The 27,613-nt window shown below is 42.8% G+C and overlaps 1 protein-coding gene across 2 annotated transcripts; it reads right to left on the bottom strand.

The window, feature by feature from the left end:
- Nucleotides 1-62: 62 nt before the first annotated feature.
- Nucleotides 63-26,178, bottom strand: Ropn1 (rhophilin associated tail protein 1). 2 transcript variants are annotated; one of them, XM_013114493.3, is made up of 6 exons: nt 26,004-26,178; nt 12,089-12,216; nt 8,979-9,096; nt 7,746-7,907; nt 1,943-2,118; nt 63-238 (listed from the first exon to the last, which is right to left on the bottom strand). In XM_013114493.3, exons 2-6 carry the CDS (start codon nt 12,202-12,204, stop codon nt 172-174), a joined length of 639 nt encoding a protein of 212 aa, XP_012969947.1. In that variant the 5' UTR covers nt 12,205-12,216; nt 26,004-26,178; the 3' UTR covers nt 63-171. The 2 variants fall into 2 exon arrangements, with proteins under 2 accessions (XP_012969947.1, XP_040606258.1); XM_040750324.1 differs by lacking the exon at nt 26,004-26,178 and adding an exon at nt 24,777-24,844.
- Between the last annotated feature and the right edge of the window lie 1,435 nt (nt 26,179-27,613).

The raw sequence follows: 27,613 nt of genomic DNA on the forward strand, positions 1-27,613 counted from the left end.
AGCCACCTTTACACCATACGCAAGAGTCTTGTCCCAACAGCTTTACATCTGAATTACACACATTCCTGGCTAATTGTTTATTAGTTGTGCCAGCTGTAAAAGAAAATTGATTTTGGGTGGTATATGAAGTATACCTCTGTATGTTCCTTTAAAACCACCAGAACTGTGCTTTTATTCCAGGCGAACCCTAGGGTTTTGAGTAAAGTCATTCACCTTGATTAAGCCATCAGGACCAATTCTGTTTGGAAAAAACAGATATCTGGAATTAGTTTTAGCAATCAATTTAAGAAGTATATTATATATATATATTTATATGTGTATATATGTATACATCACCCCAAATTAATTTCCCTGGGGCTGCCTGTAGCACGAAAAATAAAAGGCCCAGAGACTGATATAGGAGTTCAATCTTCAAGATGAGAGAAGCAAAGCAGCCAAGCACTAGATCTCACTTTAACGCAGAGTGAAAGGCGATCCTGGCTCCACCAAACCTCAGACTGCTTCCTCTCCTGAGCCTGGCTGGAGAATCCTGAGATTTCACTGTCTTCTTAACCTCAGTGTGGCTGGAGAATGAATGCCTGATTCTGACTACTAAAGACCCTGCGCCTATCTTTTCATACCCCTCTAGTGCTGGGATTAAAGCCCTGTGATCCCAGGTGCTGAGAGCCTCTTTATGTAAACTGTTTCTCTTTAGGACTGGATTTTTTTAAAATTCCAATCCCAGTTCCTCCTTCTTTCTCTCCTCCCCCTTCTTCATCTCCTCCCACTCCTTCTACTCCACCCCCCCCCACACCACATCCCATTTGCTCCTCGGATAGGGTAAGGCCTCCCCTAGGAAGTCTACTGAGTCTGTCCCATCATCTCGTTGAGGCAAGACTAAAGCACCTCTCCATCTCCCACACTCCTGTGTCTAGGCTGGGCAAGGTATCTCTCTATATAGAATGGGCTCCACTAAGTCAATTTGTGCATTAGTGTTGATTCTTGGACTCACTGTCAGTGGCCTCATATATTGTGCTAGTCACACCATTGTCATCTATATTAATGGAGTCTAGTTTGGTCTTATGCAGGTTCCCCATTTGTCAGACCTGAGTAAGAGATCTCTCATTAGCTCAAGTCAGCCGAATCTGTGAGTTTCTCCATCATGATCTTGACTTCTTTATTCATATTATCACCGGTCCCTCACTTTGATTGTACTCCAAGAGCTTGGCCCAATGGTTAGTTGTGGATTTCTGCATCTGCTTCCATCTGTATCTGGAAGAGGGTTCTAGCTTCTCTGGGGTTGTGGATTGTAGGCTGGGTATATTTTGCTTTATGTCTTATATCCACTTATAAGTGAATAGATACTATATTTGTCTTTCTGGTTTTGGGTTACCTCACTCAGGATGGCAATATTGTGTAGATCTTTGTGGCCTTGGACACATAGAGAGCCATCTATCTCTTAATTTTGAGTCCTAGGATTAAAGGTGTGTACCACCACCTCCTAACTTCTGGCTGCTGGGATTAAAGGTGTGTCACCACTGCCTGATCTCTGTAGCTTGAGGCTGACTTTGCCTTTCTGAATCCTCAAGCAAGCTTTAATAAGTCATAAATAATATATCACTACAGCTGCCCCCAAGGCTCTTATTCTTTTCTTCTTTAATTAAAAATATTACTAGGGTATGTGCACAATGTATATGTGGAGGTCAGTAGAGTCTGCATTTTTAACATGCTCTGGGTGGGTGCTGCCTCTAACTTCTGAAGTCCTCCATGGGTCACTCTCCTGTACTGTTCCCTTCTTTCTCAAATCAGTATTTCATGTTCCTCAGAACGGAAAAGTGTACCAAAGTCCCTTGACTTATAATGGGGAGCAAGTCTTTGACTCCCTGTTGTAAGTGGAAAATATGCCAAGATCCATGCCACATCCCGGTACAGTTTCAGTCTCCCTTGCTGATAGTTGACTCACACTTCCTGTTCAATGTAGTTGAGCATCCTACTGACGTGGGATGAAGAGATCTCCCCATCCACTTCAGCGATGTAAGTGTAGAGAAACTGGAAGGTGCTGAAAGGAATTCGAGGTGGTCCTCCATCGTGGTCACAGGACAAAACTTCACACACTATCTTGAGAGTTTTGGCAATGGTCTAGAAAACCACAACACAGAAGGAGGACAAAATCACTCTTCCAGGCTAGATCCCTGAAATCAGTTTAGACTCAAGAAAGAAAACAAAACCAATTCTCAGGTAAGATGGAGTGAGGATGATCGAAGAGTCCAGACCGCTTAACATGTGGCAATCAACTCATTCTAAACATGCTGACTTCCAGATAGCTTATCATTCTTTCTTGAAGGAAATTCAACTTATACACTGACAAATACTTCAAGATATTTGTTAAGTTCAATTAGAATAACCTCTTCAAAGGAGAACCGACTTTCATTCTATAAAATTAACACTGTCTTGGGCCAATGAAAAGCCTCTGTGAGAAAATGTGCTGAGCCTCTGTGAGAAAATGTGCTGGGCATAAGCCTGATGACCTGAGTTTGATTCTCAGGACTATGTTTGAAGTGTTATGGAATTGACATGCCTTCCCAATGGGGAAATCACACAGAGGACACAGAGATTAATAAAGGAAGAACTTTTAATCATAGTGCAGTAGTAGTTCTGGCTACTGTACAGAAGGGGCCAGGCTTGAACAGTTTCACGGTCCCAAGTCACATTTTGAATAATTTAGTGTGGTCCAAGGTTTGGTTGTTTGGACAAATGGGGAGATTTACAGAGTTAAGTATTGTAGATATCTCAAGCCAGCCCAGGCTGCTCTTCCCAGGCAACTGTTAACCAGGGCATCCTGCCTGCCTGGCAGAATCATTCTATTCCTGATGAGTGAACTTGAGTGCTCCTTTAGCTAAATTCTGTTTTGTGTAACTTAGTGTTTCTTAAGCAAGTTTAGTAGATAATATCTAATATCAACTTATTACTCCCAGTTTTCCTAGAAGAGAACCAACTCCTGCAGACTGGCCTCTGAGACTGTGCACATGCATAATAAGTAAATGGAAAAAAGAAGAATATTAGAAATATTTCTTCTTGCCTTCCTACTTTATCTCCTAAAGCTTAGAGACATCTACCCATTGATCCATTTATCCATCTATCTATCCATCCATCCATCCATCCACTTACCTACCTACCTACCTAGTTATATATAATAAATATCACACACACACACACACACACACACACACACACACACACACACACTTTGCTGGCTTGCTAAAGTTGCCAGTGTAAAGAGATATCCTCCAGGGTTCAGTCAAGAATCAGTCCTGAGTGGTGAGCTAAGTGACCTGAGGTGATTAAGCAGCTGCTATATGTCCTAACATGACTGGCCATAGAAGTCCCCTTCCCTGGCAACTTTGTGAATGTTCAGCTCCCATCTCCTCTTGGATGCAATGTCTAGACAGTGTTCCTTTTACTGTGAGGCCTAAGACAATTTGAATAAATTTGGCTCATCTTCCTAGGGGCAGTTTAACTGAATGGCAATGATTTTTAAAGGTCTTTTGCCCTAATTAATTACTATTCATTTTGAGTTAATATTTAAATTTTATCTCCATTTAACTAATGTTGAATAAAATAGGATCTTCAATATGCAACAGTTTAAAAATGATAAGCCATAGATGTCAAAAAACTATTGAGGTTTGTAGTTTTGTAACAGGTCAGTCACCTGGAGCCCCAGGAAAACACTCATATAGGAAGCATCTTCTGGGCACTCACATTAACATGGGGTCTAGATCAGATGGCAAGCTGTGTGTGTTGCATATGTGAGGCTGTCGGTGGGGGGTGGGGAAGGGTGTGAGATGTTGTCAACAGGAGAGCACTTTGGAGTATATTTGTGAGCATGAGTGTGTGCACTAAGCTACATAGTTCTGCTCACAGTATTTCCTACTTCTCTAAAACAATTCTACCCCCCAACTTCATTATGCTGTCCTCTTTTGGGGCTGCTATTATAGGCTGAACTATCCCCCCTTAAGTTCTTAGGTTGAAGTCCAAAGTCCCAGAATCTGAGAATTTAGAATTAACGAGAACTGAATGAAATGGTGCACACCTGTAATTGTTGCACTCAGGAGGCTGAGGCAGGAGAATGGACAGTTCAAGGCCATGTGGAGCTACATAATGACCTCCCATCAAAAAGCATAGCACCAAACCAAAATGCCGCCCACCATAATTATTAAAAAGCAAATTCAGTGGCAATGAAATGGTTAGGATAGGCTTCAGTTCAGCACGACTGGTGTGTGGAGTGTGACAAGAATGATGGGAGAGATGTATGGATTCAGAATGACATAGGAGGAAGAAGCCCCTCCCACACCAGTGAAGGAGGCTTCAGAAGAAACAACCTGCTAACACCATGACCTTTGGCCTGCCTGGCCTCCAGAACTTAAGACAAAACTTTTCTGTTGCGTAAACCACCCAGCCCGTGGTAAGTTGTTGTCGTATCCCCTGCAAGCAACTTGGTGCTTTGGACCTCAACTGTTTATTGATTATCCATACAAGCCTTTACATTCTAATGTCCTCATACTTATGAGATATTTTATTTTTAGTTGTGTGTTGTCTGTGTGTGAGCGTGTCCACACGAGTACATGAGTGCAAGTGCTTCAATGTCTAGACTAGGGTGTTGGCTACTTGGAGTTGGAGTTACAGGTGTTTGTGAACGGCCCAAAGTGGCTGCTGGGAACTGAACTTGGGTCCTCTGTACAAGTTCAAAGTGCTCTTAACCACTGAGCCATATCTCCAGCTCCCTTACAACTATAAAATATTTTAAATAAAAAAAGATCATGGTTAAATAGTTTCTTGGAGTGGATCTTTTTTAAAAAGTTCATTGTTAATGTAAACAGATCTTCATAGTCTCATTAGATTTGTGTGTGTGTGTGTGTGTGTGTGTGTGTGTGGTGTGTTTTAAACTCAAACATGAACACACTTCTTCCACTCATGATCTCGTCCACCTGAATGGAACAGCAGGTGGTATTATGGCATCCGGGAGGAAGGAATGCTGGACAGGAAGAGGACACGGGTCTGCCAGCTGTAGCATGTGGCGTTCAAGACTGGAGTCACTTTCCCTGTTGCCTACTGGAATAGAAGTTCCAGCCATTAGACTCTTCTAATGGGAGCAAAACCTGCTTTCCTGGATGGTAAAAGACCATAACTTGCTTGCCAAGGAAGGGAAAATTCCTAGTTGAACGTTCTCCAAGGACATCAGGATAGGTGGAACTCAAGCCTCCTGCTAAGAGGTGATACCTTGACTCTCTCAGTTTACTGGGGCTTCTATAATGATGTATCTTAAATGTAGAGATTTAATACAAATCATAATCTGATGCCTACATTCTGAAGGACAAGAAGTTCCAGATCAAGGACTGACAATGACCTATTTTTCATAGGTGGTGATTTCTCGCTGTAGTCTCCCATGGTGCAAGGGGCAAACAGCTGCCTCCAATTCCCATTTATAGACTGTTTAGTCTCTGTTTCCAAGGACTGCACTCTTGTGACCTAAGGCCCCATCCATAATACCATCTCTTTGGGACTTAAGATTTCAACCCATGAGTTCAGGTAACACAAACTGCCTGGTTGAAGCGCTGACCAGCCCCACAATTAAGCTCCAGCATGATGTAAGTGGGTGTAAGCATTGTTCCTAGATTCTCAGGCACCTTTGGTACAGAGACTATGCACTTCCAGACTGACTTTGCCTCTGGGTGTTCTTTGATGGGAATGATGAAGGACAAGAGGCTGTTTTGGTGGGAGCAGGTAAGTGGGACAGAATGACAGCTTGTTAGAGGTGAAAGGACCTTATAGAACACCTGATCCAACTTCCTTGTTTTGGAAGCAATGGAGAAAGATAGAGCTCACTGCATAGCTTCCTCCCAGTTTGGGAAACAGGCACATCAGAGAAAGCCTGCCAAGTATGTGATGTGCAAAACAGAAAAGGAGTTGGAATGTGGCTTCCCAAAGTCACCCCCAGGCTACTGTGAGACATGGGGACAAGAAGATGATGACTCAGTCATCTCACACAGGGTTGAGAAGCTTAGACCAAAGCCAAGGAGATGAGGACAATGTGCAGCAAACACTGGTGGGGGGAGAGGGAACAGCATGGGGGAAACCTGAGATGGGCCAGTGGGGACCATATGATGCTATGACCAAACCAAGAGATACAAAAGCCTAAGCTATATAGCAGCATTGCAGTGAAGACCAGAGGGCCTAAAGTGGCCACACCCCTTCATCCCTGATCAACCCCTTCCTAAAATACTCAGTTACTGCTACCTTGGAGAAGAGCAGGGAGAAGCTCCAAGAGGCAGTGGTTACCTGGAGGTGTTTTCATTTGCTGCACCTATCTAAGCGCTAACATTGGGTCAAACCTACTTAGTTCCTACTGTATCCTTTGAAGGTGAGGTAGGTCAAGGTCAGAGGTCAAGGTCAGAATTAACAGGAAGAGAGAGTCAGAGCATTCTGTTAATAGCACATAGCCTTATAAGACTTTAATAAAATACGTGCATTTAAAATAGTTTTTTATGTGATTTCTTTCAATCCTTGACCCTCCCCCCAGCAAATGTGAGCTTAGTCCTGGTTGACAGCTCATTTGTCCTGCTATGTTTGCCTCCTCTTCTGGGAGAAGAGTCATTTATTCATTATATAATGCTTCTATGAAAGACAATGAAGAAAAAAAACCAATCACAAATATTCCCCTCTTTCTTTCTCTTTGGAGAAATGATTATGACAGTTGCAGGGGGAACCCACAGGAAAAGTTGGATTACAATATTTCTGCTAAATTTACACAGAAACAAAAATGCCAAATACGTGTTCAGAGCACATTTGAGAAGAAAGACCAAGATCGTGCTTGGCTGTGCTGAGAGATTTCAGCTACTTTCTCGTCTTTGTTGGCCTGAGCAGAGGCAATGATCTCCTTATTGACCTCTACATGTATCTTGGGGAAACTAGTAGTGACTCACTTTCAAAACAGCAGTTCCCATTCATTTTCATTCATTATCAGTGACTAACAAGACTGAGCCCACCTAGACCAGACATCATTTTTTAAAATCTGGTTTCAGCATTATTTTTTCTTTTCAAACCAGGAAAAGGCTTTTCCGGTTTTCAAACTAATTTGGAAAAGGCCTGAATTTGTATGAACTTCCTCTCTCTGTGATTATGATTCTAGAAATCAAAATCTCTTTTTTCCCTGTTCATTTAAAAATAAGTGTTTAAAATACTCTTTGCTTTCTCTTTTTTTCTGTCAATCTTCTGTCAGCTTGTGTTTACCAACAGTTTTCTATAAGACCCTTTAAGGTCTCTACCAGAATGGCTTCTAGGTATCTGACCCCACAAGTAAACAAGAGTTATCATACAGCTAGAAGCCGTGAATAAAGTGGGCAGAACAGACGGAGGGCAATGGTTGAAAGCCACAAATAACCCAAAGCCAAACTTGGCCAGCTCTCTTGCAGAGCCTGGTGATGACCACCACCTCCTTCCCCGACCTCATGCTTCTGATCATTGAGCCTGGAGGTGACCTTAATTCAGAGAGCAAAAGAAGGCACAAAAGGCAGCTTTTCTTTTGCCATCTCTGGAGAGCTGGAAGGGGGCAGATGGATCGTCCTTCCAGGCCCAGAGAAAAGTTATGGGGTATTTCAAGTTTGTTTTTGGTATACTGAGAACTGAGCCTAGGGTGAAACCAATGCACTACCACTGAGTCATTCCAGCCCTCCGCCCTATGAGACAACACACAAAAAAAGGTATCTTACAACTCCAAGAGAGCTACAAGCAAGGGCTAAAAACTTCAGCCACTCGATCTCCTCTGTGAAGCGACCCACGTTCATCACACTGTTAAACAGATCAGTTGGGAGATTCAGCGCCTTCCACATCTGGGCCAGCTCATCTGCGTGGATGATCAGCCTGCCGGCAACCTTCAGGACAGAGGACACACAAAACACATGTGAGGACGGCAGGCAAGATGCTCTGAGTTCTTCCAGCAGGGAATCCCATTTGACAGTTGTCTTTGAGAGGCCCGTGATATAGCTTTAATATTTTAAAACTCCAGATGTCAGAAATACGCTCAAGAGATCCATTTATAGTATATTCCATTTTTTATGATGCCTTTATGGTCTCTAGTTGTGTTCTTATGTTGTCCCTGTAAGGCAGATGGGACATCAGATGCACTGAGTCTCATGCATATCCCTCCTGTCTCCAAAAGAGCGGTATGTGGTGCCCTATGGCTGACCTGTAGGGTTTAGAATGGATTATGTAGCATTGTTTGGTCCCAGGAACTTGAGAGCTCTGCCATATTCACTACACAGAAAACTTGGCAGTTAGAAGTAGAGGAATGAGGATGGATGGAGTTAGCTAATGACACAGTGAGCGTGCAGATGCCCCTTTAAGTGTCCCAACACTTTTCCAGGGCCTCTGAGGCCAGTGAAATGCTGAGCCTCTGGAACTCAAGCCCCAGACACCAAAGCTTCCCCTATCCTGTACCCCAATGTGGGGTGTCATGCTGCTCAACTGTATCCTGGGAACTGGCCAAACCACCGGGTTTCTCAGGCCAGTCCCTCCTTTTCCATTCACAGGCTAACTTCTAGGAGAATGCATGGGGATTGGCAGCATTTGCCCTGAAGGCTGGGCTCTGTCTGTGCCTGGGTTAGGGGTGAAAGCAGAGTATACACTTCCTGTGCAGACTGTGGTAGGTCTCTCATGGTCTGGACCCATCAGGGAGATGCTGAGGAGCCCGGGGAGTTCCATTCTCTAGGACAGGCAACATTCATTACATTGAACCCTTGAATATCCTTCCGGATCTGTGATGACCCCAGGAGACAGCCCATCACTCAGTTTCTTCCATACTGGTTTCTGTTTCTCTGAAGTAAGACCCACATTCAGACCGGGATTTAGTAAACTTTGGGGTAGTGTTAATGGCCAGCTGCCTGGTGACCAGTGGCCCTTGCCTAACCCATTCAGTCTCCACACCATCCATGAAGGCTCCGTACCCGAGAATGCAGGACCTTCAACAGCTCAGGAGTCAGCTCAGCCCAGTTGGACAAAGTGACTTGCTCGGACCTCTCTCTCACTGGAGGAATCTCTCCACGGGACATGGCCCCGAAATACCTGAAAGAAAACAGACAGGGTGCCAGGCTCTAGTGACCTCTGGATACTTTATTTACTTTCCTTTCTTTTTCTTTTGAAGGAATTGAGTACATAAAACAAAAAACAAAACAAAACAAAACAAAAACAACAGTATTTTGCCATGTCTACTTCGTTTGCATATGGGAAAAGTCTGATGGTGTTATTTCCACTTTAAGAAATGAAGAATGCTTAGGGAATTAAACTTTTTTCTTTCCTCAAAGAATAATGAGGAACAACCAACAAAATTCTGGCATTTTCAATCACCTGGGGCATTTTCAATCACCCTCCCATCCCTTTTAGTGTTTTATTCACATAGACAAACAGAGATCCTGGGACATTTATAGCGCATCTATACGTGTGTGTGTTTGGTAGGTGAGTAGACGGTGCTTATAGGAAAATAAGAGCAAATAGAATGTTGCAGGGGTGAGTGAGAAAGGGTTTCTGTCCGGAGGGAGTGAGGCCAGACTTCAGGGAGGGTGAGAGGGCTGGCAAGGCGCTTCAAGGAGGGGACATAACAACCTGGTACGGTACATGTGAAGCAGACCCTTCTTTGTCCCTACAGAACTTACGGTTAAATGTGTCATTGTGTGCCACTGCTTCCTGGGGGTGACGTGAAAGATGGGTCGGCATGGTATGGAAATAAGTGGCCTGTCTCGGAATGGGCAGATGCCAGGGTCTGTCCCCATCAAAAGCCTTATTATCCCGAATCACAAACTTCTACCCCTTTCTACTCCCTTCGCCCACTGCTTTCTCCATAGCCAGGTTGTATAAAATATAGAGGGTGTTTCATAAAAGGTCAGTTTACATGATGGAGCTAATTATTGCCCATCTCTGAGAAACAAAACAAGTCGAACTAAAGACACATGGATCAACACAGTAACTTCTAACCCCTGGAGGTCCCTGGCAGGACAGGCTGTAGAAATACTTTGATGCTTTTGAGCGGTTACATGAGAACTCCCTGGAGGCAGACAGACCAATGTTTGGATAGGGCAGATACAATGGGACACCCAGAGTGGGATGGTGGCCTCTGACTTTGCAACCAGAAGAGGGCGATGTAAATGGCAGGGATAGCAGTATCACAGCTGGCATTATGCAGACTGAGTGGCATTACACTTGGCACTCTCCAAACAGCATTGGGATTGTGAGTGTAACTGTTTAGAGAACACGGAAATGAAGCTGCACCCAGGGACCCTGTCTTAAATCTTTGAGCTCCATTTGCAAGTGAATGACTCCAGTTGTGGAGATTTAGGCTGTCCCACAAGCCTGCTGCAGGGCAGATTGTCATATGCCCTGCTGATGGGGTGGGAGTGGGGGCTCTACATTGTTGGGGCGTTTGGAAGGAAACTCCTGCATGTGACAAAGCAAATACCTATTTTATCTTAAGGATACTTGATGGAGTTCCATCTGCTAAAACGCTACAAGTTTGTAAGCTTCAGAAAATGATCCAGTGAGGGCTTTTGATGTCTAAATGTGGTGGAGAATGTTCTTAAGTCATGCTCCTTTTCATTGCAGTTGAAGTACAAACTGATCTTGCACGGATGTCTAAAAAAATGTATAGCACATCATACAATATGGAGCAAGAAGGCTACCGTGGTAGAAAGTTTTCCTCCATAAATGTCAGGGACAATATCAGGAAATGTCATTTTTCTGGATAACGCAGGAGCACAAGAACAATAAAATGGAGTTTTAAGCAATCATATGGCATAAAACAAAATCTGTCTGACTGCCAAAAGAAATTAGTCTCCTGACATTAAAATGTAATCTTAGAGGCGATACATAACATTCAAAATAGAAAACGACACAGGAGTCCTGACTAGGCAAAGCAACTCCCTTTAGGCCATTTAAAAGCACCGAGGCTTTACTTCCCCTCTATTCTAAAAAGCATCCTCCTGGCTCAGCCTGGCAGCAGGAGAGTTTATGCCTTCGGAAAGGGCGTTACAGCTGGTCTCCACCACCTGCTGGATACACCCACTCACACCCCAGGATGTCTTCCCGCTGAGGTATCTTCCCACAGAGGCATCACTAAGGAAGTAGTGATCATCCAGCGAGAAAAACAGCTAGAAAAGGACCCTCCGGTCTTGTACCAAGGCTGCCCAGTTTCTAGTAGGCACGTGGAAGAAGCAATTTCATAGTTGAGAGACTTTCTATGGGAAGCGGCCACGGTGAGGTCAGCCCCTGTTGTGTAAATTCACCCACTGAGCAGCCTCCAGGGCCCCTTCAAGGAGCCAGTGTGCTAGAGACACACCATGGAGCCCGCCTTGACCTCCTCACCCGGCGCTGCCTCCTTTTCTAGAAAGCCACGTGACCACGGACATCTTCATGCTGAGCAGAGAGATCAGGTTTTTAAAAAATCAATAAAGAAAATGACAGCCCCGACCCCCCCAACCTCCAGGCATGATGCAAAGTGTCTTTATTCTGGCCCACGCTTGAGTTTCCACAGCCATGAAGGAAGGTGTTTCATTAATCAGAGGAAACCCGCTTGGAGAGAGCCCACCTCCTCTTCCCTGCGGGATCGCGCGCCACTCCACTAGGTGTACTGCTGCCATCTAGCGGTCAGAAGGAGAACAAGCTGAGGCGCAAACCAAGGAAAATGTGAGTTGAGCTGAAAGCCAGGTTCCCAGGCTCCTTCCAATCAGGACAGGTGGTCGGGATGCCACCATGGGCTGTGCGGGCATGTGCTAAGCGTGACATGGTAACTGATCCTCTTTGCCCCAGTTCACTTGGCCTGCTGTCCTCCTACGCTACAAGTTTAAGAAAGGCATCCCATACTTGCCCTGTTTGATGCATTTATGTGTGGATTTTGGTTGTGAGCCTAGCCTTTAACGGCTAAGCCATCTCTCCAACCCTATATGTGGATTTTAAAGACCCAGTTTCTCCTTAATAGCCAGCACAGCCTGACCCCTGGCTTGCCAACCTCTTCAGTTTCCCACAAACCCTCTTTCCTCGCCCGTGCCCTCTGAGAGGAACAACTTACTCAGCCGCCCATTGGATGAGATCCGGAGGCTGGGTCCGAATGGCAGCTTTGGTAAACTGCTTCAGCAGTTCGGGCAGCTCCGGTGGGATGCATACTTGCTTATCTGTCTGAGGCATTGATCACTTGACCTATATGCACGACAAAACAGAACACAAGGATTTTACTTGAGTCATCAACAATCATGAATCATAAGATAGCAGTCTGGAACATAACACTTCTTTTGGAGGGTCGACTAGCCCGCAAGACAGATGCAGTCTAGAAAGTAGAGTCCTGGTTTTTACATTGTGCTGTAGGTAGTGATGTCCTTTACATGAAAAAAATCACAAGTGCTTAAAAAATAAAGGTCAGCAGAAGTAAACAAAAACAATCCCTAATTATCTCATCTTTAAATCCTGGATGTTTTCTCCAAAAAACAAAAAGTTTAGCCTATATATGTATGGTGTGGGTGTGTGTGTGTGTGTGTGTATAAATAAAAGATTGGGTTACACAAAGCAGTTTATGCAGTACTGAATCATGAATACCTTTCTATGTTCCTTCAACCCTTCATTGGATGAAAACTGTAGCAAAACTGATTCCATGATTCCCCTTTTATGCTTTGACACTAGGTTATTTCCAAAGCAAGGTCATTATTAAACAGTCAAGTGATGAACTACTCTCTTGTTTACTCTAACATTTTTCATGTGCAAAGTTCTGGGAAATCTACAGATGAAATACACTTTATACAAATAAACAAATGTCTCTGAAAAAGGCAGACTCAAGAGATTAAAATGTCCCAGCTTCAAAAACACCAAGCAGGTGGACAGATCTCAGTGAGTGCCTTTTGCATTGCCTTGCTTGGGCTTGCAGTAAAGTGAGAGAAATCTTTAGGTGCCAAATCAAATAAGTGACACAGAATCCAGAATGAGGAACATACGAAGAGTCTGAGCTGACCTGGAGGCAAAAGTGGCTAGACAGAACTCAAATATAGAATATGAATGACAGCACAAGGAGGGGGGAGACTAGGGCTTGGCCCACCAAAAAGACATGACTGAACTAAAGGACCCTCTCCCTTCCTGGCCTGCACTGAGATCCCACAAAGAACCTGTTCTTTGGTGTGGGTGCAAAGGATAACGTCTTTTGTGTAAAATGCAGACTGGAAACTGTGTGTAGGGATACACAGAGCTGTCTCCACAGATTTTTCTGGGGAGAGAAACAGCCCAAAGACTGTGAAGTTGCAAGGAAGATCTAAGTTTAGATCTATGCCAACGATGTCTACTTGGGAAACCCAACACAATAAATGACTGTGGCCTTAGGTGGGTGGCACCCCACTATTTTCTAGTTATTCTTTTATTTGTAAGAGGACGATAAAGATAATGTTTGATTTTAGACTTCATAAAAAGCCAACTATGCATACATTTTACTAATACTTTTCACAAGTTAATATACAAGTAAGAATATAAAAGTCATAAAAGTAAACACTAGATATGTAAAAAGGGGAAACTGAATTAAATACACATATAGCTTCTTCCCACAAAAACCTCAACCAATCAACCAATCAACCAGCCAACAAACCAACCAACCAACCAACCAACCAACCAACCAACCAACCAAACAAACAAACAAAAAACCTCCAAAACACCTTGATTAATTAAAAACAAGACATAATATGAGGTAGGGAGGAAACATTTGATAGGACAGTTGAAAAGACTCCATGCTTATCTATAACCACAATGAAAGGAAATTTACTTTCTTTAGGTGCCTTATGCATGTGAGTGATACACATTTGTTCCTCCGGATTTTGTTTATTTCATTTAGTATAATGTGGTTCAGCTTCATGCATATTGTAGCATGTGCCAAAGTCTCTGTCCCTTTTAGGTTTGCATAACATTCCATAAACACATAGCTCATTTTGTTTATTTTGTGTATGTATTCATCTGTCAATGGGCATTTATAATAATAGGCTGTTGGCATCTTCTAGCTATTTTAATAATCCTGCTATGAGCATGTGTGCACAAATATCAGTTGGCCCCTGCTTTCAATTTTTGGGTTTATAACCAGAGGTAGAATTGCTGGGCCACACGGTAAGTTCAACCAAGAGGAACCAAGAGGCTATTTTCCATAGTGGTTGCAGCATTTGCTGTCTTCACATATTTTGACGGGATCTTAAGAAAGAAAAAAGGTGTGTGTGTGTGTGTGTGTGTGTGTGTGTGTGTGTATGCATGTGGGGGCATGGATTCCAGGGTGTCATGCATGCTAGCAAGCACTCTGCTATTGAGCTACATCCACAGACCACTACTCATCTTCAGTAGTGTGGGCTCAAGGCCCTGGAATCATGTGTTCTCTCCAGTCTGTTGACTGCCACTCAATTCCAGTGATAATTCCTTTGATATCCAGGTCATCCCTCTCTATCTCCACCCCTCTTTCTCTGGACCCACCCTTCCTCACCCACTGTGCTGCCTCCTAATTGGTGACCTAATTTTAGGTCATTCTCTAGTCAATCCTACCCAGGTCACACCCATCTTCTTGACTGCTTTTCATAGACCAGAAAGCCCTGCTCACAAAACAGCAATCAGACCCAGACTGTCAAGGTTCTCCATGATTTGTGGATGTTCTGAACTACGTATTTCCTGCCATTATTGCTAACATTGTCTACTGTGCCTATTTTCTAAGGAATTGCACATTCGTTTCTCCTTTTCCCTTGGGAAGTCATTGCCACTTGAATAACCTCCCTTTCTTTCTTTCTTCTGTTCAAATCCTATGCAACCCCAGAGTTCATCTTGAGACCATACTGAGCTTCCCTAGAAAACCTGGGTAGCAGCAAATATTGTTGACAGTACACATTTTGCATTAAGTCTTGCTCTGTGTCTTTTGCTCACTGAAGCAGAGCTCCTTACGGTGACTGTGGAGATGGATAACAGGTGTACAGCGAGAGAGTGATGACTGTAAACAGTTTATAGTGATACAAACTTTACAACAATTTACAAGCCATACAGTAGTTGAAATTATATTTGGATGCTGTTTGGCACAGTCAGTAAACTTCCAGATTTCAGTACATCTTAATTTTCTGTGCTTAAACTTTTACGCATAACACCTGCCACCAGGCACACATAGAGGGCTTTCCCTGTCGTACATGGCAATAAAACCATCCCTGTAAATCTGATTTCTGCTTTAACTGTGATATATTTATAATCAGTGTCACTTTGTGCATTTTTTAAAGTTTGCTCTTAAATTTTCACATTATATTTGCAACAAACTATATGCTTCCATAACCCTTCATTATTTGTCTCTAATAATTTACATTTATTCATTTATGACAGAGTCATGCCTTTATTCTAGGCTTTTTGTGCTGGAGAATCAAACACAAGGTCTTGCCCGGGATAGGCCAGGGCTCCCCAACCAAACTTCTTCCTTGACCTTGGGTTTTGACACAAGATTTCATGGAATAGTCTAGGTTGTCCATGTACTCAAGATCCTTCTGCTTCCCAAGCTCAGAGATTACAGAGCCACCATGCCTGGCTGTTTTGGCTTTTGATGTTAATCTCAAATTAGACATTTAATAGATTAATAGATTTTTAAAAAAAATAATGACTTATTGTTTCTAGACATTACAAATGTCTCCTTTCAAAATGTAAAATAATACAATCAATTCAATAAAATCTAACTTGAACATAAAAAACTTCAAAATATTTTAATTACATAGTTCTTGAAATAAATACTTATACTGAAACATTACCATTTTAATAATTATATTCAGCATTTCCTGAATTTCCCCTCACTTAAGTGTTCAAACTTTTAAATGCCTCAGCTTGGCTTTCTTTGAAAATTGGCTTGCTGCAGCCCAAACCACAGTCCCCTTGAACATCTTACATGCACTATTTCCTGCTGTGAAGAATAATTCTGGATTGGGTTTTAATTCAGCAGTAGGGTACTTGCCTAGCAGGCACAAGGTTCTGTGTTGGTCTTCTGCTCCAGAAAAAAGAATATTGTTAAATAGTATACATTTTATTAATTAGCTTAGCATTTTTAAAGACTCACAAATCATTCAGTAATTGAAATATAATTCACTTAAGTGTATACAGAGAGGACTCTTTAATTTTTACTCTTTTCTGTCTTCAATTTTTGTAAGCCTAATGAGACTTGGGAAACTCAGCAAAAGAATAAAACTGTGCCAGGTAAATTATGCCAAGACCTTAATAGAAATGTTATAATAATAAGATATCTCTTGTGAATGAAATGTGTTTATTTATTGGGGGCACTTTTGCCACAGGGTACCTTGCAGAGACCAACTTTCAGGGGTTGGTTCTCTTCTTCTACCAGGTGGGTCCTAAAGATTGAACTCTGGTCCTCAGGTTTGGCAGCAAGTGTCTTTACTGACTGAACCATCTTGCCATTCCCCAAAAGATCAAGATTCTGTTCTTTAAAAATTATCTTTTGTGTGCAATTTTTAATTGTCTGTTAGTTTCATACATATGTGTAATGTGCTAAACCGCCCCCCCCCAATTTTCCTTCCCAATTGCCTTTGTCAATGGCTTACCCTAGTGTCCTTTCTGAGTATTTTCCGTGTGCTGTGACTTTAAGGGGCGGGCAGTGTTGGGTGAGAAATTTCTCCTAAGTCAAGCCATAAAGAACATATACTTAAACATTTGTGTCTTAGTTAGGGTTTCTGTTGCTGTGAAGAGACACCTTTACCACGGCAATTCTTACAAGAAAAACATTTAATTGGGGTGGCTTACAGTTTCAGAGGTTTAGTCAGTTATCATGACAGGACATGGCAGCATGCAGGCTGCTGTGTGCTAGAGAAGAAGCTGAGAATCTTACATCTTGCAGGTAACAGGAAGTCAACTGAGACACTGGGCCATATCCTGAGCATAGGAAACCTCAAATCCCACCCCAACAGTGACACCCTTCTTCCAACAAGGCCATACCAAAGCCACACCTGCTAATAGTTCCACTCCCTATGAGATTATAGAAGATAAATACATTCAAACTACCACAACTTGTCTCAGTGTTTTAGGATGCTGAGTGATACTGGTAGTTGTTGAAATCAATTTCTGGTAAAAACCTGAGCCTTTATATAGTGTAAAAAATAATATTCATAGCCGGGCAGTGGTAGCACACACCTTTAATCCCAGGCAGAGGCAGGTGGATCTCTGTGAGTTCCAGGCCAGCCTGGTGGGCAGAGCAAGTTCTAGGGCCAGTTCCAAAGCCACAGAAAAACCTACACACACACACACACACACACACACACACACACACACACACACACACACACACACACACACACCAAAGCCAACTGTAAGAATGCTGGTTTTAAGGGAACAAGTAGCTTCTAATTTTTATGACTTAACTAGAATATTGATCAGAAGCTAAGAAGAAACGAGGAGACAAATTGACAATATGAACAAACTTCTCTTGATTGCAAAGAAAGTCTCCAGATGGTGACATAGGACACCTGGTACTGTCTGAACAAAGTGGGAGCAAAGAGGAACAAATGTGAAAAATCCAAGTGTCCCAGGGCAGACTGGGGGCTGCACTCGTTGTGAGGGGCTTCAACTTCCAATTCGTTTAAATATACTGAAGTTGTTAAGGTCGATTGGGTGATGGAACCTTTTAATGCTTCTGATTACCGTTAGATTTATAAGAACACCAAAAATAAGGACATTTTGAGAGGGTCATGTGATTCTAAGATTGTGTAAGCTTGGAGAGCCACTATAGAGAGGCCCACGTGGTGTAAGCTTAACTACCATGGATGTGCTGGTTCCTCACACTTACTGTAGTGTTTAGGCTTGTGTCAACTTAGGCTTCATATTATTGGCAGTCACATGTGACCCAGGTTATTCTTGAAGCCTTGCTCCATGTTCATTCCATAAAACATGTTTTACAATAACATCCATTGCAATGAACCCCCACTTTATATCACACCTACTATGAAGCTGACCTGCTAAGTACTTCTGCTTGGTATCTACTCCCCAGCAACACTAACTCAGCTTCTTAATTGATCCCTCGCCTGCTTCCCACCCAATGACTGTTGTCACTATGCAGAAGACAGGGTCTTCAGAGTGCCAGAGTGAACTTACACCCTCACCTCTTTGCTGCCCACAGGGTGTCTCCAGGTCTCCTGTTCTTCCTCCAGCATTTAGATGCTCAGTTCTTAACCTTCACAAAGCCCAGTGCACAAGACCATATATGACATTTATCCCTTTGCAGTCTCTGGAAAATGCCACCCATGTCACCTCCTCCCGAAGCTTCCATTAAGTAAGTCACAATCTGCACTCCTTTTTAAAAATTGTTTTTTTTGATCTCATTACTTCTGGAATGATCTCATTTTCTTCCCTGCCAGACTTCTCAGGCTGTCCCCGAATTGACTCACCTCCCTCTGCAGAGTGTCTCCTTAGCTTCTTCTAGAAAATCTCCCATCCGATGACTGCCTTGCCACTAATTCCACTGATATAAGTGAGCAGTCTCCCTCATTTCTAAATCTAATGGCTCTTCCAGTGACATGGTTTCTTCCAGAATTCTCTATTGCATTTTAAATAATGGATTGCTCCCTCAAGAAACACTTCAGTCCACTGGAAATGGTTATGCCAACTTGTTTGTCCGTACTGCGTTTAGTTTCTAAGTGCACTTTAGTTTATTTTGTGCCCGCGTCTCTTCCATTACTTTAAAGATAGATTTTCTAAGGCTCTACCACCCTTATCTGTGTTTCTCCTTTAGATTGTTCTGTAAATATTCCGTGAATACTTGAAAAGAGAGTTGAGTCTGTAGTTGCTGAGTGTTATGTTCTGCATATATCCAGAGGGTTAGTTATGTAGTGCTAATCTTTGACATCAGATTTCCCTTTCTGTTGGCTACTCTATGAATAACCAAGGAAAATGTAAGATGTCCATCTGAACTAGGCAGAGTGGAACACACTTGTGACACCAGCACTTGGGAGATAAAGGCAGGAAGGCTGAATGTTTGGGTTATGCAGTAAAATTGAATCTCAAGAAAAAAGGAAAAATATGGGAGAGAAAAATGGTAATTTTTGTCTATTCTTTTAGTTATGCCCATTTTTACTGGCTCAATTTTCAAGATATTGTAAAGCAATTATATATATTATTATATAGTTATATATAATTACTATGTATTACATTTATTATGTTATATATAGTTCTTATACATAATTACATATACTATAAATAATATTATATATAGTCTTAATACTTGTTTTAAAGTCAACTTGGCTTGTCAGCTTCATTTTGTTAATTATTTTCATGGTGCATGTATTCCAAAACTTTTCCTTTCAAAGCATAAACTTTTAAAAATACTGAAAATTTAGCCAGGCATTGGTGGTGCACGCCTTAAATCCCAGCACTAGGGAGGCAAAGACAGGAGGATCTCTGTGAGTTCGAGGCCAGCCTGGTCTACAGAGCAAGTTCAAGGACTGGCTCCAAAGCAATACAGAGAAACCTTGTCTTGAAAAACCAAAAAGAATAAAGGAAAAAAAAGAAAAATATTGAAAATTTCTCAATTGAATCACTTATTTTTAAAATATAATTATTCCTATACTTTTCAACATACTGCTTTTTCTTTTATATTCATATCATGTTTTTGAGTTTTGAAATTGATCAAATGTCTTCAGTGATTTAATTTTTCTTATTTATTAGATGTTTGAGATATGCATTATTTATTTCTCTACAGGTTGCTCTAAGGATTACGATATGCATCCTAAATTTATAAAGCCTACTCTTCATTTTACTTCTTGGATAATGAAAGTACTTGTGATAATTTAACTCAATCTTCCTCTCCTACTCCTTGTACTAATTTTATCTTTTATTTTATTTCTACATATATTTTTATCACTGTTGACAGGTGACATCATTGCTTCTTAGGCCATCAATACTAAGCATTCCCCCCCCCCCATGTAATTACTCTGTGTTTTCCTTTACTGTTGACTAGTATTACTTTCTGGGATCATTTTCCTTCAACCTAAATGACTCTACTGGAGGTTGGAAAGATAGCTCAGTGGTCAAGAGTACAGACTGCTCTTGGACTCAGGTTCATTTCTGTGGGCACACTGGGCAGCAAATGTCACCAGGCAAGAAATAGCTTAAGTCCTTGGGTATCTTTACACGGCTTTTAGAACAACTATAATTGCCTGTAATTCTGGCTCCACACATGAGCTGGTGCCCTCTTCTGGCCTTCAGGGGTGTACACACACACACACACACACACACACACACACACACACACACACACACACACACGCCAATCTAAACAGTTTTTTAAAAATATTTTGTTTTCACTTGAGACTTGAACTCCTAGATTTTAGCATATACTAGCTGGGAACAAGATGACACTTTGTGACTAGTTTGAACTCTATGCTGACAATTCCCAAATAATTGTGAATTCTCCATCTATCAGTTACTTGTGGTGGAATTCTCTTATCCCCCAAAAGCATCCCTAACAGACTTCTGTGTCTCTCAATTGTCCAACTGCCATACGCAGAGCTGTCTTACGGTTGATTTTCTGTGCAGATCGGATCTCAATCCAGTGTATTTAACTCTTTGCAAGTAGATGACTGTAAACAGCATCTTATCAGTGATTACAAACAAAGAGGCTTAAATTCTAACAGTGTCTTCAGGACTGACGTATGAGGGGGATAGATGGTGCACACAAGGGTAACAGGCTGTGGTGCTGAGTCAAGACTCGGTCTATTTCATTGCTGGTCACACTTTACCATACTATCTCTTCTTGAAGGAGACAATTAAACATCAATGATTTCTCTTCGGGACAGTTCCAAATTTAAATAAATATTATGTTTTCCTGTTCTCACGAAGATATCCTGGATAATCTCACTTGCAATCTCAGAGTAGAACAAAAGTCATTGGTCAGAGTAGAGCCTAATGCTTTATGCCCAGATTTTTGTTTGTCATTGTCTTTTTAAGCACATTCTAACAGCTGCCACACATGAAGGGGTACTCAGAACAGGGCAGGCTTAATGCATCCATTGCACATTCTTCGTTTTGCTTAGTCCTTACAAGAACCCATGAGTAGGCAAGTTCTAATATCAAGAATTCTCTGATGCCAGGAAACTAAGGCATTTTCTTAGCTTGTCAGATCAATATTCTTAACCACCCAAGATACCCTCAAAAACCTTCAGTGGATCTTCATGTCTTTTCTAATCACGTGACTTTCAAGATTTCCACAAATTAAAGCCTGATGGGATGTGTCTGTAATCCCATCACTCGGGAGGCAGACAGAGGAGGATTGCCCAGGAATTTGAGGCCAGCCAGGGTTACATAGTGAGGCCCTGTCTAAAGAAAAATTGTTTTAAAACTCTCCACAATTTATGTTATTGATATTAGCTTTGTTTAGTTCTCCAATTTTATAATATTGAAGGCTGGATATTTTATCCTGGGCCAAATCCATGATCAGACAATGCAGCATTTGGATGCCAATAGCAATATTGCTAAGAGCAGGCTCACTTGACTTCGTCCTTTTTTTTTTTTTTGAGTAGTTTTTCTTTTCTTAAGATCCCAAACTTGCATATCTATCATGCTAGTACCACCTGCTAGAAGCCATAGGTTCCACATTATTTAAAAGTTGGAAAGTACTTCTTTCAATCTATCCAAGCCTAGTCACACTTATATTTCAAAAAGTTCCACCATGTTCACATCAAGGCCCCCAAATTCCAGGTGCACATAGTTTGTGTGAAGACTGTCTTATGCTCCCTAAACTTGTCTAAAGTGATTTCCCAATTTGGGGATTTGGTGTGCCTATTTGGGGTCACCTTATCCTTGCCTTTTCTAAGTATATGTTGGAAGTATTCTTATCTAATTATACGATGGAAGTATTTTTATTTTTTATGAGTCAACTATAAAACACTTCACACCATTCCCCATTATGTATTCTCTGTACTTATGGTATAATTGCAGCAATCTTGATTCAGAGACTTGAAGTATAAGAACAAAAGCTCTCAGTGAATGCACAGTAGTTTATAGTATACCTTTGGGGCTATGTTCCTCTTCTATGTCCACTGCCATCATTCGTATTTATAACACCACACTGTTCTTTTCTAACACACCACACACACAGCTACTGCCTTTCTTAGCGAGTTGTAGCATAACACCACAAATGGCAGATGCACTCGTGAAGGAGCTCTCTTGGCCACTAGAGCAGGATTCCAGACTTGGGCATAGCTTCAATTATCAGATCCTGTCAGGCCTTGGTGGCACACACCTTTAATCCCAGCACTCAGGAGGCAGAGGCAGGCAGATCTCTGTGAGTTCCAGGCCAGTCTGGTCTACAGAGCGAGTTCCAGGACAGCCTCCAAAACAACACAGAGAAACCCTATCTCGAAAAACAAAACAAAAATTATCAGATCCTGGGAAAGTCATCAACCCAAGTCAAACTTTATGTGTTTTCTTGGAATTAGACTAGGCACTGGATTATAGAAATAAAGAGATCATGCACACTGAATTCACAAAGGGATGGAAAGGAAGGTGAGTGATTAAAATAGAGTACGATATCCAACAACTTATGGGAGCAGATGCAGAATCCCTCAGGCAAATATTAGGCAGAGCTCTGGAAGTCCTGTGGAGTGGGGGAGGAAGGATCAGAGGAACAGAGGGGTCAGAGGAACCATGAGAGCACAGCCTACAGAATCAATTGTCTGGGACTCATGGGGGCTCGCAGAGATCAGGGAGCCTGTAGGGTCTGATCTAGGTCCTCTGCATATATGTTATGACTGAGTAACTTGGTCTTCTTGTCGGATTCCTAACAGTGGTATCAGGGGCTGTCTCTTTTTTGCCAGCTTGTGGGACCCTTTTCCTCCTACTGGGTAGCCACATCCAGCCCTGATGTGATGGTATGTGCCTGGTATTATTGGAGTTGTTATGCCTTGTTTGGTTGCTATCCCTTGGAGGCCTGCTTTTTTTTTGTGAGGGGAGGTGGATCTGGGAGACAGGGGAGGTGGAAGGGAGAGATTAGAGGAGCAGAGGGAGAGGAAACTGAGCCAGGATGTAATATATGAGAGAAGAAAAAAAAATAAGTCAAGGAGCCCATACTAGATAGAACAAAGGAATGGAAGTAGGTTAGAAGATAGTTTCCAGAGATGGGTGGTGATATTTGAACTGAAATTTAGGGTGGCATGGAATGTTTATTGCTATGTTCCCATCCACCAGAACAATCTAGAGGGCAATTATTCAGTAAACATGTTTACTGTTGAGAGAGAAGAGGGAATTCATGAAGCCAGGAAGACTTAAACAGCTTGGAAGTTTTAGAGCCAGTAAGTCTAATAACTGTAATCGCGCTGCTAAGCAGTTGGGTCTAAGGCTGAATCTGTTGCTCAAGGTCTGAATATAAAAGCCCTACTGAGGCTCTCTACCTCAAAGGCAGTAGAGAGCCCCGAGATGATTTATGGGCCAGGGTCACACAGTCCGATTTTCTGATACACCAACTATCAAATAGTGGCCCCTCAACAGCAAAGCCATCCTTCACTGCCTCAGCAAAAATGGAAGTGGGTCCTTTACATGTTTTCCCTCGACTGCTTTTCCTGTACAGAGCACTGGAGGGACATGGGAAGCGGCAGCCACTTTTCTTGGAGGTCCAGGCTTGTTCTTGCTGGACTCTAGAAACAACCCAAAGGGTAGCACAATCTCCCTAGCATCTGGTTCCTGCTCTATGTCATCCATTTTCGAGTGCCTTACTGCTGTAGTACTTGTCTGTGGTGCCCATAGCTGGCATCTTTGTTTGTGCTGTGGTTTGGTAAGTAACTCTCAAGGTCTGTGTGTTAGAGATCTGGTCCCCAAGGGGTGCTGCTGAAAGGAACCTGAACATTTGAGAGGTGGGGCTTAATGGGAGATTCTTTGGATTCTGGGAACATGCCTCCAGCAGATCACGGGGTCTTAGAGTCTCCCTTTTCTCTTTGCTTCCTGGCTCAGGAGATGAGTGGCTTGATTTGCCTTTATGGGGTGTTGCTGTTGCCCGAGAACAAAATTAATGGGGCAACTTGATCTTGGATTGGAACCACCAGAACTGTGATCCAAAGTAAGTCTTTGCCTCTTTGTAAGTTAATTTCCTCAGGCATTTTGTTATAGTGATGGAAAGCTGGCTAACAGCGCTGCCAGTGAGTCACCCTCTTATGAATGGTTTCTCTGACATCCTAGGGAGTCAATTCTGTCTGGGTGGCATCTCCACAGTTCCTCTGACCTCCAGGGAAGTGTGACCACAACCCTCCACAGCAAGCTCCAGAAGAGTCTTCCTGGACTGGTCCAGCTCAAGGTTGCTTCGTGTGTTTGTGATCCCTGCACACTTCAATTCTTCCCTATTTCTTTTTAGCCATTCCTCCTTCGTTACTTCAAGCCCATTGGTATTAATTTTTTATGGTGAACCTTATTCGTTAAAATTACTTGGTGCTATTTCTCTTTGTGGGATCCTGAAACACACTGACCAATAGCCTCATGAGCTAAAGTGAATGCAGTAGGGCTTAGGGTAGAGAGGCCGGATAGGAGAGCCTGGCAGTTCTCAGGGTTCAGCGAGAGCTACAAGTCTCTAGAAAGGAGGGAGGGACAGGAAACAGACATTTAAGATACTAGATATACAGGACTTGGTAAAAGGTAGGGAAGGAGGGGAAGAGGGAGGAGGAGAAGGAGGGGGAGGAGAGTAGAGTCTAAACTAATTCCCAGTTTTCAAGCCTGGATGACAAGAGAGTGGTGAAACGTTTTACCTTTGTAGAAATGTCCAACACAGTAGGAAAAGTTCAGAGCAAATTCTGCTGTATTGTCACTTACTCTCAGGAGTTCCATGCACTCTTGGGACACAAAGCTTTGGAATCTTAGATTGTTTGTCATCCTTCTCAGCCTTTGAGCAATATGACAGATTTATTCACATTCTTTTCTTAAAGTAGAGGGCTGATCTATTCCATCTCATTATTCCACTCTTCCAACACTTTGTAAAATTCTTTTCCATTCTTAAAGCTCTTGGTTTGGGCAGGCTTTCTTCAATTATATATTCCAGGGCTCACCTCCAATTCTCACAACCCAATAAATGCCCGATTAAGTGAAACCTTCACGCCTCCCAGAGGAGAACACTGAGCCAACGCTTACTCACTAAGTGCTAAAGAACATAGGTTTATCAAGTATCACCTATGGACTTGTTTCTGGAATTTCATGGCTTTATGGGTATGGTCCAAGGGTTAAGTTATAGAAGTTAAGTTGTCCAGTTACAGGAATGAAGGTTCCACACACCAGAATCTGAATTGTTTTCTATGAACAGCTCTTGGAACTCAGGACTAAGCCACTGTACATCCTTGCTCTTATTTGAAATAGGCAGTGGTGGACTCAGGACATACAGTTGATCTGGCCTGGAATGGACTTCCTACTTTACACAATTGGAGCTCAGCTTAATTCTTCCCTGACCTCCAAGCCATTTCCGTTACACCCATTCAGTGACACATAGCTCAAAGTTGACATGATTTGTGTAATTCTTTGATTAATATATTTCTTTTCCATACACTATAAACCCCCAGGCCAGGCTTTGTCACTATTTTGCTCACTATAGAATTCCAGTACTAGCCTGATGGCTGGAACACAGAATTCAGCAGATATTGGTAAAAATGAACGAGTGGTACCAGCAGTTTACAGGGTGTCAGTCACACCTGTTAGTCTCCACAACTGTCTCTCCAAATGTGTTCTTATATCCATGTTACAAATGGAAAAGCAGGGGGGGGGCTCACAGGATTCCATTGTGTTTCCAAGCCATGGTACACAATATTAAAAAAATAAAATAGTAGTTCTGGGTAAAAAACACACAGGTTGATCAGAAAGCAATACTACCCCACTTTAACGATCTCTGCGCGCTTTTTCCCTGCTCTGTGGATGAGGAAGGACTGGGTCTCCTGCAGCCATGGCATAACCAGGGCTGCCTTCCCGCCCTCACCCCTCCAGGGTTGTACCTCAGAGGCTGTCCGGCTTCAGGTGACTCCTAGCACCTGGTCTCAGGCGGGAGGTGTGGGGAGCGCCTAGGACTCTTGGCAGTGGGAGAGCAGCAGGATCTACTCGGGAAGGGCGGGACCACCACGGACAGACGCAAGCACTACTCCGCCTTTATTAGCGGCGGTATGACTCACTGGGCAACCCTGCTGCCTGCCCACCAGGGCAGGAACACTATGTGACGTCATAGACTCCCCAGCATCCAGAGTTTGAGGGAGGAAGGATGTTAAAAGCCTGTGGAGGGGTGGTGGTGGAGAGGCCATAGGATGGGTCAGGAATTAAGAACCCTGGGCAGATTAAAGCAGTGGGCTCTAGGCTTAAGTGCTCTGAGAGCAGAAAGTGGCAGGTGAGGGAGATCCCCTTGGGAACTCAGCAAACCCTGCCTCACTCTTGCTCTTGCCAGGGCGTATTGTGAATGCAATGCAGACGTTAACTCAGTTCGTCCTTTCCGACACTTTTACCTCCACATTCTCAGATGAGACGACTTGGGCATTAAGCAACTTGCCCAAGATGAGGATCAGCTAGAGATTGGTCCAAGCTAGCTCCAGATTCCTCCTTTCTAACCACTATCATACTAAGAAGGTGGGTGGAGCTAGGGTGTGTAAGAGCAGAGCCCACAATGCTTTGCGACAGAGAGCAAGAAGGAAGAATGTGGATGTATTCTTCCTGCAGAGTGTGGTCATATGTGGTTGGTGTTTTTACACAACAAAGGCAATGAAGTCTCCGAGTACCGTATCAGGCTCAAACCATGGGGGTAACTTGTTATGGTTAAATCTCTGGCAGTAGCCCTAAACCCTACTCTAGGTCTTTTGATTTGAAGATGATTATTATTATATATATATATTTTTTAGAGGCAAGCAAAGACTCACTGTGGTCTACCACCACCTTTGTTACTTCAACATCCATTTCTAAGGGTCTGGTCACAACCACCCAGTCTTCCAGCCCACTTATGCAGTAGTTTGCATTAGCCAAAATCAATGAGTTCCTTCACTCATGGCCTTCAAAGGTTTCTGTAGTTGTGAGATGAAAGCCGTTGTCTCTTCTTAAAGCAATTTCAAGCCTCAGTGAGCAAGTGGAGTTTTGGTTTATGTATGCAGAGGGCTTCTCACAGCTCACTGCCATCCATTTGCAAAAGGCCTGTCCTACTGTTATTTGTCAAAATCCTGCAGGTGCCTGCACACCTGGATGATCTGGGTAGCCTCTTACCCACAGGCAAGATCTAGGGATGAAAGAGATTAATCACTGGCGTCTACTGCCTCCCCCAGGCCTTGGTGGAGGGGGCATTCAGTTGTTGATATGGGCCTCCACTAACAGCAAGGGAGGCATTGGGGGAGGTGGGAGATTGACAGGTGTGTCTTCCAGAAGAAAAAAAGGAGCTGAAGAAGCCTATTTGATGTCTCCTGGGCTCCAGCCACCGACGTCTGTTGTGTATGTGTATATGTGAAGATGTGCTGGTCTCTTCCTTTGGCATACATATACAGGCAGGAATGAGTAACAATTTTCATGCAGAAGGGGCTTATCAGACAAAGCAGTAGCCACCTGGTGATGCAATATGATAAAAACTCAATTTTCT

Source organism: Mesocricetus auratus, unplaced genomic scaffold, assembly GCF_017639785.1.
Source record: "Mesocricetus auratus isolate SY011 unplaced genomic scaffold, BCM_Maur_2.0 Super-Scaffold_100008, whole genome shotgun sequence".
Lineage (NCBI taxonomy): Eukaryota > Metazoa > Chordata > Mammalia > Rodentia > Cricetidae > Mesocricetus > Mesocricetus auratus.

What these genes read in the sequence shown, in the direction of transcription:
- Ropn1 (XM_013114493.3), bottom strand. Translation starts at nt 12,204, where the DNA reads ATGCCTCAGACAGATAAGCAAGTATGCATCCCACCGGAGCTGCCCGAA. An exon ending in CTCATCCAATGGGCGGCTGA is followed by an intron (nt 9,097 to 12,088) that starts GTAAGTTGTTCC and finishes GTTTTCTTTCAG; the next exon opens with GTATTTCGGGGCCATGTCCC. An exon ending in TGAAGGTCCTGCATTCTCGG is followed by an intron (nt 7,908 to 8,978) that starts GTACGGAGCCTT and finishes TCTGTCCTGAAG; the next exon opens with GTTGCCGGCAGGCTGATCAT.